At 59.9% G+C, this 12,022-nt stretch overlaps 1 protein-coding gene across 5 annotated transcripts in view; it reads left to right on the plus strand.

The window, feature by feature from the left end:
* Nucleotides 1-10,479, plus strand: part of TBC1D9B (TBC1 domain family member 9B) — a 55,261-nt gene extending 44,782 nt beyond the window's left edge. For 3 of the 5 annotated variants that reach the window (XM_059695638.1, XM_059695639.1, XM_059695643.1), the window contains 11 exons: nucleotides 244-529; nucleotides 1,877-2,006; nucleotides 2,119-2,217; nucleotides 2,923-2,991; nucleotides 3,846-4,086; nucleotides 4,342-4,407; nucleotides 5,399-5,470; nucleotides 5,668-5,718; nucleotides 7,211-7,273; nucleotides 7,832-7,938; nucleotides 9,062-10,479. In XM_059695638.1, the coding sequence (XP_059551621.1) occupies nucleotides 244-529; nucleotides 1,877-2,006; nucleotides 2,119-2,217; nucleotides 2,923-2,991; nucleotides 3,846-4,086; nucleotides 4,342-4,407; nucleotides 5,399-5,470; nucleotides 5,668-5,718; nucleotides 7,211-7,273; nucleotides 7,832-7,938; nucleotides 9,062-9,748 (1,871 nt within the window). In that variant the 3' untranslated portion in view covers nucleotides 9,749-10,479. The remainder of the gene's footprint in view (nucleotides 1-243; nucleotides 530-1,876; nucleotides 2,007-2,118; nucleotides 2,218-2,922; nucleotides 2,992-3,845; nucleotides 4,087-4,341; nucleotides 4,408-5,398; nucleotides 5,471-5,667; nucleotides 5,719-7,210; nucleotides 7,274-7,831; nucleotides 7,939-9,061) is intronic. The other 2 variants (XM_059695640.1, XM_059695641.1) reach the window with 1 other exon arrangement.
* The last annotated feature ends 1,543 nt before the right edge of the window (nucleotides 10,480-12,022 follow it).

The following is a 12,022-nucleotide window of genomic DNA, read 5'->3' on the forward strand; positions in this document are numbered from 1 at the left end:
GAAAAAATCCCCAGTATAATGGAAGAAATAATTATTTTAAACCACCAAATGAATAACATCTCCTCCTGCCAGCCACTCCTGGGGCGTCCACAGGAAATCTGGTGAGACAACCAGGGCCTGCCTGCATGTGGCTCTCCACTTTGCAGCTGAATAGGCGGAGCTGGCCAGGGACCCCTGGGCTTCCTGCCCCTTGGGCCCTGGATTCCACGCGGGCCCCCGTCCACTTGTGCGTGCTCTCACTAGGGGCCCTGGTGGACCAAGGAATCTTCGAAGAGCTCACGAGAGACTTCCTGCCCCAGCTCTCTGAGAAGATGCAAGACCTCGGGGTAATCGCCAGCATCTCGCTCTCCTGGTTCCTCACCCTCTTCCTCAGCGTCATGCCCTTCGAGAGCGCTGTGGTCATTGTCGACTGCTTCTTCTACGAGGGCATCAAGGTGGTCCTGCAGCTGGCCTTGGCCATCCTGGATGCCAACGTGAAGAAGCTGCTGGACTGCAGCGACGAGGGCGAGGCCATGACCATCCTGGGCAGGTGACCGAATGGCCTCCCTTCTCCTGCTGGAGAGCCCGCCCTTCCTCAGCCCTGGGCACTCCTTGGTCAGCAAGAGCCCAGCCAGGGCTAGAGTCAGGGACACTCCAGGAGGGGGCTGGGGCCTCCTCCCAGTGGGAGATAATTGGCAGAGGGCAGTGATCACCACCTGGAGAAGATGAAACGGGTCAGCCCCAGCATGTTGGGCGGGAGGGCCATTGGGCAGGGAGGAGCAGGGCCTCCTGCTTGTGCCTCCCTGAGCCCAGCAGCATCACTCCTCCCACCCCCAGCCCGAGGGCTCACGCGGGCCTGCCGTGATTGCTGAAAAGTGGTCCTGGCATCCTCCTCCTCTCCAGTCCTCATAGACACTCTGGAGGATCCAGCCCCTCCCTCCAGGCCCATGACACTCCTGCCATGAGCCCCGAACCTGCTTCATTATGGTTCTCCCTGCTCCCCTCTCACCCACCAGCATCCCACAGGGATCTTGCTGATCAGAATATCACCATCTCTCCCCTGGACATGGGGGCTCCCTATACCACTGGTGGTTCTCTGTACAAAGGAGCTGAGTCCCCCAGCCTGGCCTTCAGACCACTTACATCCAGGCCCCTCCTGGCCTCATTCCAGCCGAGACCCTGAGCTCTGTATAGTCCTGCCGCCCGTGTGCACGTGTTTGGCCCACCTGGAATGCCAGCTGCCTGGGACAGCCTCGGGCACTGCCCCTCAACTGCTGAGCCAACCCAGGTGCTGTGAGAGGTTCAGCCAGTGGCCAGAGTCTGAGACGGTTCTCACGCCCTTCTCACACCAGAAACATCGGGCCTTGGGCGGGAACCTGTGGTGTAGGTCAGCCACCCTCTCCCACCTGAGTGTCAGCCCAGCCCAGTGAGATCCTGGCTGGCCAAGGTCAAGCCCTGTCCTAAGGCTGTCCCTGGGGAAGCAGGTCCCTACGACCCCCCACAGCGGGGCCCCTTGCACCTTTCTCCCGGGGCATTCCTTCGGTCCCTGATTCTTCCTGGCCAGGGAGTCCCCAAGTCCCCGAGGGCTCAACAAAGGTGGGGAGCACATCCTTCCAACGGACAAAGCGTCTCCCAGTATGTGAGGATCTGGCTTATCCAGAGTCCTGTCCATGGGACCCCAGAGGACAGTCTGGCTTCCTCAGGCCTTGAGGGAGCAAGGCCTTCTCTCCACCACCTCCCGGGGGATAACTGACGTGCAGGGCTCATCTCTCACCGCCCTGCAGGATGCCCAGCCCTCCGCAGGCTCCTTCACTAATTGGGAGACTATGCAAATTAAGTCCCTCCACATCACTGTCGCCTGTTAGCGGTCCAGACTTCTGTCCTTTAATCCCTCCAGATACCTGGATAATGTGGTCAATAAGCAGAGTGTTTCTCCGCCCATCCCACACCTCCACGCCCTGCTGACCAGTGGAGATGACCCTCCTGAAGAGGTGGACATCTTTGACCTCCTTAAAGTGTCCTATGAGGTCAGCACTGACCGGGGATGTTTGGCCAGGCCGTTCATTTGGTCCCTGTGGTGCGGGTGACCCTCTGCTCTGTGGTTCTACCTCACCTCACTGAGTCACCCTTGGCCCATAGAAATTCAGCAGCCTGAGGGCCGACGACATTGAACAGATGAGGTTTAAACAGAGGCTGAAAGTGATCCAGTCTTTGGAGGATACGGCCAAGAGGAGTGTGGTATGATGGCCCCAGATTGCCGGGGGCAAAGGTGGGGTGGTACCCCATTGGGTGCTCCTGCTGTGCTGCCTTCAGGGCTCCCCTCAGGGTGGGGCAGGTGCAGTTCCCTAGTGCTGCCTCGGTGGGACTGGCATCAGGGCGCCTGTGCCAGTCACTGTGTCCTGCTCGTGGGTTGGTCACTGGGAGACGTATCTGGCACCCAGTGTCCACAGGCCAAACGCGACCTGACTCTGCTGAGCCCTCGCCTGGCAGTGCCCTGCCTCTGGGCAGTGACACTGAGGCACCCTCCACCCCCCCAGCCCACTGGAGGCCTGCTCTAGCCTTTGTTCCCCTCATCTCTGGAGGGAGGGTTTCATGAGTAGTTCTAGAACGATTTCAAAGAGCCAGTGTCAGGGTCTTCCCAGGGGCCCCGACAGCAGCCACGCGATGCCTGCCCCTCACCCGTGTCCTTGACCGGGCATTCCGGACAGCGAGCTCCCCGTCCCCACCGGGAGGGAGGGTGAACCGAGCGGCAGGTGGTGTGGAGGGAAGTCATGGACCACACCCTCCTTCCTGAATGGGCTGCCTCCTGTGCTTGACCAGCGGGCAGCACCAAGACGGGTTCTCCTCCTTCCTCGTCCGCACGGGGATTCTCTCAGTGCGCCTCGCCTTCACCACGGCGGGAACTTGAGAAGCTGTCACTCACTCGTTTCTCTCTCCTCCCAGGTCCGGGCTATACCTGGGGACATTGGTTTCTCAGTGGAAGAGCTGGAGGACCTTTACATGGTGTTTAAGGTGACCGCCAAGAGCAAGGGCAGCCCCGGCCCCGTCCTGTCCCCGATGCATCCTCATGCAGCGGCCAGATTGCATGTGGTGGGAGGAAGTCCTTGGAGTTTAGGCAGGACACGATCTTAGTGTTAGAAAACCCGCTCGCCAGCCCACCCAGGAGAGGGAACGCCTGGCCAGTGTGACCAAAGCCTGGGTGTGCACAGCTTCACGCGTGGCAGCGTCCGGCTCGCCCACTGTCTGTCAGGCTCCCAGCCCGCGTCCGGCTCGCCCGCTGTCAGGCTCCCAGCCCGCGTCTGGCTCGCCCGCTGTCAGGCTCCCAGCACGCGTGCCTGGGAGCTCTCCCTGCAGAGTGGCAGGCTGTCATCGGCGCCGGGTCGCCCTGTCCTCAGTAACCCCCGTGGAAGGAGATGTTTCTTTCCAGTGGTTTTAGCGAAAGGCTCGGTGCCGTGACTACAGGAGAGTGTCGCTGGGTCAGAAGGGCCATCTCCTGCCCCATTGCGTGAGGCTGGGACAGAGGGGCCTTCCAGGTGCTGTTAGCAGGCGAAGGGAAAAGGGTGCTGAAGGCCACACTGGTCGGTTCCGGTCATTTCCCTTCGGCCCCGTCTGCCTCTGGTTCAGCCCTGAGGTGGCCGCTGTGCTGTGGCCTTAGGGTCAGAACAGTGGAGCCAGCGCTGCCCCTCGCCCACCATGGCCCACCGTGACCGGTCCCAGCACCCACACCTGTGAACAAGGGCTGGAGGCTCCAGCTTGAGGCCCTGGGAGGCTGTGCAGCTCGGCGCTCACACTCGGGCCTCCGCAGCCGTGGCTGGAGGAGGAGGGTGGGCACGTGGGCCCCCTCTCACCAGGCTGTGCCCCTGCAGGCCAAGCACCTGGCAAGTCAGTACTGGGGGAGCAGCAGGCCCGCCGCTGTGCGTCGGGACCCCAGCCTGCCCTACCTGGAGCAGTACCGCATCGACGCCAGCCAGTTCCAGGAACTCTTTGCCAGCCTGACGCCCTGGGCCTGTGGCGCCCACACGCCCGTGCTGGCGGGGCGCATGTTCCGGCTCCTGGACCGAAACAAGGACTCACTGATCAACTTCAAGGAATTCGTGACAGGGATGAGTGAGTGGCTCAGGGCCGTTTTCCACTGGAGACGCGGGGGCCCAATGGGGTTCCTCCGTCCCTCAGCCCAGTGCTGCCCACGGCTGGGTCTGTGGGCCCCAGAGAAGGGGGGAGCTCGGGACAGCAGGGGGCCTGGGCCCACTCCAGGACCCTCCCCAAGGGCGGCAGCTGTGAGGAGGGCCCAGGAGACGGGAGGAGGAGAGGGCATGCGTGGGGGTAAGAGCCCTCTTGCCAGTGAGCCTCTTCCCTCCACAGGCGGCATGTACCACGGGGACCTGACGGAGAAGCTCAAGGTCCTCTACAAGCTGCACTTGCCCCCCGGTGAGCCTCCCAACCACTCCCCGGGGAAGGCCCCTCACTGTCCAGAGCTGCCCTGCAGCATCCAAGCACAGGCCCTGGGGGAGGGGGGGGCAAGTGGAGTGGGGGCTCCCCCTCCCCATGAGCCAGTGCTGAGGCGCACCCCCATCTTGGTCTGAGAGTTAGCAAGAGTGGCTTCTTTGAGGAGAGCTCTCCAGGGCGGGTCCCTGAGGGGCTGGGGCTGGGCAGGTGGAAGTCCTGGCCCCAGGCCCTGCTCTGGGTGGCGCCGCCCTCCTGCTGCTGCTGGCCACAGCGTCAGCACTGCCGGGGAGGGATTTGCTAAATGCTGGGGCCACACCCACCCCAGAGGGTAGTTTTAAAGCCGGTTCTGTGCACCCAGAGCGGGAAGCCCTGCTCTCACTGCCCTCGCCTGTGGCTGGTTTTCCCTGTAAGACCACAAGCCACAGTGGCCTCCAGGGAGGTTGTATTGGCCACCAATGATTCTGCTGAGGGAGGCTGGCGCTCTCTCCCACTGGGCCAGGCCCTGCCACCTCCCCAGTGCCACACACTGCGCAGCCCGCACTGCACTCCCTCCCACAACAGGGAGAATACGCCCCCACTGAATACGCCCCCATGTGGGCCAGTGTCCAGGATGCAGGGAGTGAGAAGAGCGCGTCGCTGTGCGCAGGTGGTCCCTGCACAGACGCTGGCAGGAACACAGACATCCCCGAGGACCCTCTGGGCCACAGCACAGGGAGGGGGCTGGCCGCTCCCTGGCCTCCAGCTGCACTGGCTAGACTTCTACCCGCGACAACTGTTACATTTCAAAAACAACGTCAAAGTCAAGAAAGTAGCCATAACCAGAACCCGGCTTCATGATGACCACGGGCTCTGTGGCGGGCAGGGAGTGGGGGCACACGCCAGTGGGGGGCACACCTTATCCAGGACTCAGGACGGCCTCCCGAGAGTCACATTGTTTCTCCCTGCCCTCGCCCTGCTTTCGCTCTGAGCACAGCCCTGAGCCCCGAGGAGGCCGAGTCAGCCCTGGAAGCAGCCCACTACTTCACTGAGGACAGCTCCTCGGAAGGTGAGCGCTGCTGGGACAGGTGGCCTGCAGCCCTGAGGGGTGGGGAACCTGCCTTGTTGGGGTGCTCGCGAACCAGGGCACTGCCTCTCTCTGGGCAGACCCCTGGGGTGTTCTCACTCATTTCTCTTGTCTCTGCCTTCCTGGACTCTGGCCTCGCCCTCCCGCCCTCTGCCCTTCGCTCCCCCGCTCCTTTCCAGCCTCTCCTCTGGCCTCAGATCTGGATCTTTACCTGCCCTGGGAGGCTCAAGGTCAGTCCCTGGGGGCAGCGGCACCCTCTGCCCTGGGCTGCCTCCAGGCCTTGGGCTCTGTCGTCCTCACAGTTCCCTGCACGGTCTGGAGGCCTGCAAGCTTTTGGTCCCAGGGACGCTCCCGAGTGGCTAAGTCCTGAGGAGGACCCATAGCCAAGGGCTTGTCATGGGTGGTCAGTGAGGGCATGCAGCACGGGGCGCTTGCGCAGGCACCAGAGCGTCGGCTCCACAGCCATGTCCAAAAAGTGTCCCGTTGTCTCATTCGGAGGAACAAGCACAGACGCTGTCATTGCGACCAGGCAAAGCACGAGCAGGGTGCATGGCAGAGAGGAGGGTGGGTGCTTCCTTGAGAAATGTTTTCCATGTCCCACACACCTTCCTGTTAGGGGTGAATGTTTGTTTAAACCCCTGTGCTGCACTTAAGCCCTTGGGAGCATCAGATCCAGATGGTGGGGCATTCTGGGCCGGGGCCTTGGCAGTCGAGCTGGTGCTGTATAATGTACTTACCCAAAGGGGCCAACACTCTGCCCTGGGACTTCTCGGGGGGTGAGGGGACATTACACACCAAGGATAACACACCCAACAGAAATTACAAACAGCATGTGGCAAGGTGCCCAGGGCAGCCCGGATCTGTGTGTTCAGTGGTTAGAACATCAGCCTCGCACCAAAGGGTCGTGGTTTCTATTGCTAGTTAAGGGCACGTGCACATACCTGGGTTGTAGGGTTTGGGTTGTTTTAAATATATTTTTATTGATTTCAGAGAGGAAGGGAGGGGGAAGAGAGAGATGGAAACATCAATGATGAATCCTTGATCTGCTGCCTCCTGCACGCCCCACAATGGGGATCGAGCCCAAACCTGGGCATGTGCCCTGACTGGGAATCAAACTGTGACCTCCTGGTTCCTAGGTCAACACTCAACCACTGAGCCACGCCGGTTTAATCCCCAGGCCCAGTTGGAGAGGGTGCAGGAGGCAACCAATCGATGTGTCTCTCATATTGATGTCTCTCTCTCCCCCATCACTCCCTTCCTTCCACTCTCTCTAAAAATTAATGGAAAACATATCCTCAGGAGAGGATTAAAAAAGAAGAAGAGATACAGAGCCGAGCAGTATTTAAAACTTCATCCTCGGCTGGTGTGGTGGAAGGTCAAATTGCTAATTAGGCCCCTCTGGTTTGACCTTTTTCAGCAGAGATCACAGAACTTAGTTCTTGGAGTTTTTCTCCATAATGTGCGCCATCATTCGCTTAAACACCGAGTGGAGCGATTTACATTCCTTTGAAAGACAGGAAGTGCGAGCTGGTGGCTCTGGGTTTCATGTAGCAGGTGGAGAGGAGCAGCGCCCCTGCTGACAGGCGGGCGGCCAGGGCAGAGAGCAGAGCAGCGCCGGCCACCGGGGCGTGTTGGCCTCTGCAGGAGACCACGGAGCCGCTCACGGACCTCAGCGGGGAGTCGTAACGGGAGAATGTTCTGTGTTCTTTTTTCGGTGTCCAGAAGCCCTGCGGCAGGAAGAGGGCGAGGGAGCTGGAAGTGAGGACGTCCAAGGAAAAGGAGGAGGTATATACAGGCCATCTCCGCTGCCGTGGAGGCGGGGCCAGCGGGGTGCCCTGTCACTTCGGGAAGGCCCCCACCGGGGACATGGCAAGCCCCGCCTGAGTCCAAGGCTCTCCCTGTGGAAAGGGGGGATGTGAGGGAGGCCCTGCTCCTGTCAGCCCCAGGCCTGGATCTTCTAGTAGCTGTGAACACCTCCCCTCCCCACCCCCGCTACCGCCACCTCCTCCCGGGTGCCTGCTTTCTGCCAGGACCCTTCTCATGCATCCTCATTCCAGCCTCCCGTGGTCCCATCACCATTTTGGGGCTTGGGGAAGGCGGGTTGGCTCATCTTTATCAGTTTAGGTCAAACCTACTTTAGCGTAGCCCAGGGGAGACCCCTCCCCTGAGTGTTCTGGAGTGTTCTTTCACCACGTCCCCAAATGCCGGGGTGTTTGTAAAAGGGCCAGGTAACTCCATGCCAGACCACACCCCACCCCACTCATTCCCCGCTACCAGCCCCCGCCCCGCCCCTGCCCTCTGTCATTTGATAAAAGGAGTTTAATTTTTTCTCCCAACTCGCAGAGGAGAAGGGGACCAGCCCCCCCGATTACCGGCACTACCTTCAGATGTGGGCCAAGGAGAAGGAGGTTCAGAAGGAGACCATTAAGGACTTTCCCAAGATGAACCAGGTAGGCCCCCCGAGCCTGCAGTAGACGCTGCGTGAGTGGCCTCGCTGGTCCTCCCACCGCACCCCAGAGGGGTTCTCTCTGCCTCTGGATCCCACTAGTCAGATGGCAGGGACGAGCCCAGAAAGACAGGAGGCCAGGTGTGTCAGGGCCTGTTGGGGCGTGTCCTGGGGACAGCTTGCTCACGGTCACTCAGGACCCATGAACCAGAAAAGCACTGGGGAAGGTGGGCCTCTGAGGGGCAGAGGTTTGACACACCCCCTTCAAGGAGACGTGTCACGGCGCTCCTGCTGCTGGGCCCACACGCGCGCTCTGCACACACAGGCTCCCGGTTGATTTGCTGGTCTCTAGGTTTGGAGCCTGGAGTCTCAGTGACTTCTCAAGGCCAGACCACAGACATGTAACCAAAGGCAGTTATTTTTAAATATATTTGTATTGATTTCTGAGAGGAAAGGAGAGGGAGGGAGAGAGATAGAAACATTAATGAAAGAGAAACATCTATCGGCTGCCTCCTACACACCCCACACTGGGGATCCAGCCTGCAACCCGGGCATGTGCCCTGACCAGGAATCAAACCGTGACACTCAGCCACTGAGCCACACCTGCTGGACCAGCCTGAGGGTGGCCCTGCTCTGCCCAAAGGGGCCCCTGCAGTCGGGCAACTCACCGCGGGCAGGAGGCATCGTGTGTGATCTCAGGACCTGGAACCGGACCTCCTTCCCTCACTGACCGGCCGCACTTGCCTGGTCACCACCCTCTAAAGAGCTTTGTCAGGAGTTGAAGTCGCTCTGATTAAAGATATAAAAAGCTGAAGGTGGCTCCAAAGCACAGCGAGGAAATCTGTGTGGTCACTGGGTCCAGAGACTCACGATAGAAAAAGGCCCATCTCTGCTGACAGAGGACGCAGACAGAGAGTCCAGGTCGTTCTCTGTGCCTGAAGGGCAGCTGGGGGAGAGAGCCCTCTGAGGCCACACTTCCCTCTCCGACCCTCATGGTTCAGTCTGACCACAAGGTGCGGGCATGGATGTGCCAACAAGACCACACCCCAGCAGTGGGTGGCCAGCACTGGCAGCCTGACCTGTCTTCCACCAGCTCCCTGCCCTTGTTCTGTTTTTCCCTTTAAAAGGAGCAGTTCATTGAGCTGTGCAAGACGCTTTACAACATGTTCAGTGAAGACTCCAGGGAGCAGGCCTTGTACCACGCCATCGCCACAGTGGCCAGCCTGCTGCTGCGCATCGGCGAGGTGGGGAAGAGGTTCTCCGCGCAGCCCGGCAGGAAGGCCCGGGACGGGGCCCCCGGGGAGGACCAGCCCCCAGCCCCCGACCCCCCGCAGGACCCTGCCCAGGAGCTCCAGCCACCAGCTGTGGGCGACCCCCAGGCCAGAGCTGGTGGAGACACCCAACTGGGGAAAGCACCGCAGGAGAGCCAGGTGGTGGGCGACGGGGGCGGTGGCGAGGGCCTGAGCTCCCCCTCCCAGCGTCTGTCTGATGATGAAACCAAAGACGACATGTCCATGTCCTCCTACTCGGTGGTCAGCACGGGCTCCCTGCAGTGTGAGGACCTGGCCGACGACACGGTGCTGGTGGGCGGGGAGGCCCGCAGCCCCTTGGCCCCCAGCCGCAACGGGGGCTCCGTCGACACCGACTGGAGCATCTCCTTCGAGCAGATCCTGGCCTCCATCCTGACTGAGTCTGTGCTGGTGAACTTCTTTGAGAAGAGGATGGACATTGGACTCAAGATCAAGGACCAAAGGAAAGTGGAGAGACAGTTCAGCTCCTCCAGTGACCATGAGCATTCTGGGGTTTCCAGCTGAACACTCGCACGTGGGGCCGACCCCCGTTCCCTCCGGGTCTGGTCTCCCTAGTCACACCCTCCCCTCTCCCAGAAGCAGCGACCTGTAGAGGGAAGGAAGGCTGAACAGCGCAGTGGGGCCCAGGCAGAGGCTCCTGCCTTTCTTCCTGCCCTGGGCCCTGGGGCCCGCAGATGCCAGAGCCTCCTGTGTGCCTCTGCCTGCCCAGGGCCTGCCCACCGGCGCCACCGCCAGGCCCCGCCGAGCCCCCCACAGGCTCCCCTGCAGCCGCCTGCTCAGAGCTTTCCTGCTCGGAGCACCTGCCTGTTGGGCACCAGTGGCTGCTCTCCAGGAGCCCCTGAGGGACGCTGGGTGCCAGGCAGGCGTATTCTAAATGTTCCTTCAGCTCGTCATCCTCACCATTAACCTTAACACATTCCTCAGGTCCTGATGTCTTTCCTTGTATTCTTTTCAGTTAGCTAACAGCCACACTGTGTTTAATGCCTTAAAAGTCCCTGAAAGAACGGAAAACCACACTGTGGCCCTGGCCGGTGGGCTCAGTGGCTGAGCATGTCCCATGCACCCAGAGGTCGCAGGTTCAGTTTCCTGTCAGGGGACCTGCCCAGGCTGTGGACTTGGTCCCCAGTAGGGGGCGTGCAGGAGGCAGCCGATGGGTGTTTCTCTGTCTCATCCACGTTTCTCTCCCTCTCCCTTCCTCTCTCTAAAATCAATAAAAACATATTTTTTAAAAACAACCATGCTGTACGTGAGCCTGAATGTGGCCCTTGCCCACTGCTTGGGGCTCCTGGCTTCTCCACCTCGGGCTGCCAGACAGTCCCTACAGGGTGGTGCCAGGGCCCCAGGGAGATGGGGCACAGAAGGTGCTGATGAAAGCTGAGCTGAGCAGGGCTGCTGGTGGCCTGTGACAGGGAGCCCCCAGCTCTGGCTCCACAAGTGTGAGCAGCCTGGGCTTGGGTGCAGGGAGCAGCTGCGGGGCCACAGGCTGAGCCGCAAGCACCCTCTTGCTTCGCATCAGGAGCGGATCATCAGTGTCCAGTGTTATACACACACACACACACACACACACACACACACACACACACACGCGCGCGCGAGCTGTTGCTTTTGAAAAATCTAATAATGAAAGTCTTGGCAGCGCGGGTCCTCTTGGGGCACAGGTCCCGAGCCCACGCCCAGGAGGTGGCCCGCCCGCGATGCGATCCCAGGCCGTGGCTCCAGCCACAGAGCCCTTCACTGTGGTGCCTGAGGCTACAGCCCAAGTATCTTCAGCTCAGGAAGTTAGAAGATGGGTTCCCTGGACGCCTGGCCGTCTCCCCAGGTTGCCGGGGTCTTGGGGTCATGGAGCAGGGAGGCTGGTCCGCTCTCAGAAGGAGCGACGGTGCGCGGACACAGCAAGTTTCTGAAGCCGGTGGCCGCCATCAGCTGCCCCGGCCCAGGCGGGTGTGCCCTGAAGGCGAGCCCTGTGACTTGGCCCAGCCCCTCAGCAGACTGAACGGCCAGTCCTTTCCTGATGTTCTGCGGCTGCCCGGCAGATGGGTGCCCTGGCCTTTGCCTGTGTGTGTCTCCCCAGAATCCAGCATTGCCCACGGGCCCTGTCCCCCGACTTCCGCCGTCTCCCTGCCTGCACTCCCCATGTCTCCCTGTCCCCCCTCCCGTGTTTGGGCGGGTCCTGCTCTAGGATTCTTTCCCAAGGAGGAGCCTGGGGCGGAGAGGGGGGTGGGAATGGGGGTGGGAAGGATCCGTGCCTGAGTCTCAGGTTTCAGCCGTGTTTGCAACATTCACAGTTCAATAAATATTGAATGAATTTTCTTAAAAATCTAATATTACAGTTTTGAAACATAACTTACCATAAAATTTGCTTGTTTTAATTTACAATTCAATGGTTTTTAGTAAATTTATAGAATTGTGCAACCATCACCAAATGCAGTTCCACAATATTTTCATACCCAAGAAAGCCCCCTCTCCCCACCCCAGCCCATGTGCAGCCAATCCCCATTCCACCCTCAGCTCCAGGAAACCACGACTCCATTTGCTGTCTCTTTAGAGCAGCGGTTCTCAACCTGTGGGTCGCGACCCCTTTGGGGATCAAATGACCCTTTCACAGGGGTCGCCTAAGACCATTGGAAAACACATATATAAATACATATTTTTGTGATTAATCACTATGCTTTAATTATGTTCAATTTGTAACAATGAAAATACATCCTGCATATCAGATATTTACATGACGATTCATAACAGTAGCAAAGTTACAGTTATGAAGTAACAACGAAAATA

Source organism: Myotis daubentonii, chromosome 5 (assembly GCF_963259705.1).
Source record: "Myotis daubentonii chromosome 5, mMyoDau2.1, whole genome shotgun sequence".
NCBI lineage: Eukaryota > Metazoa > Chordata > Mammalia > Chiroptera > Vespertilionidae > Myotis > Myotis daubentonii.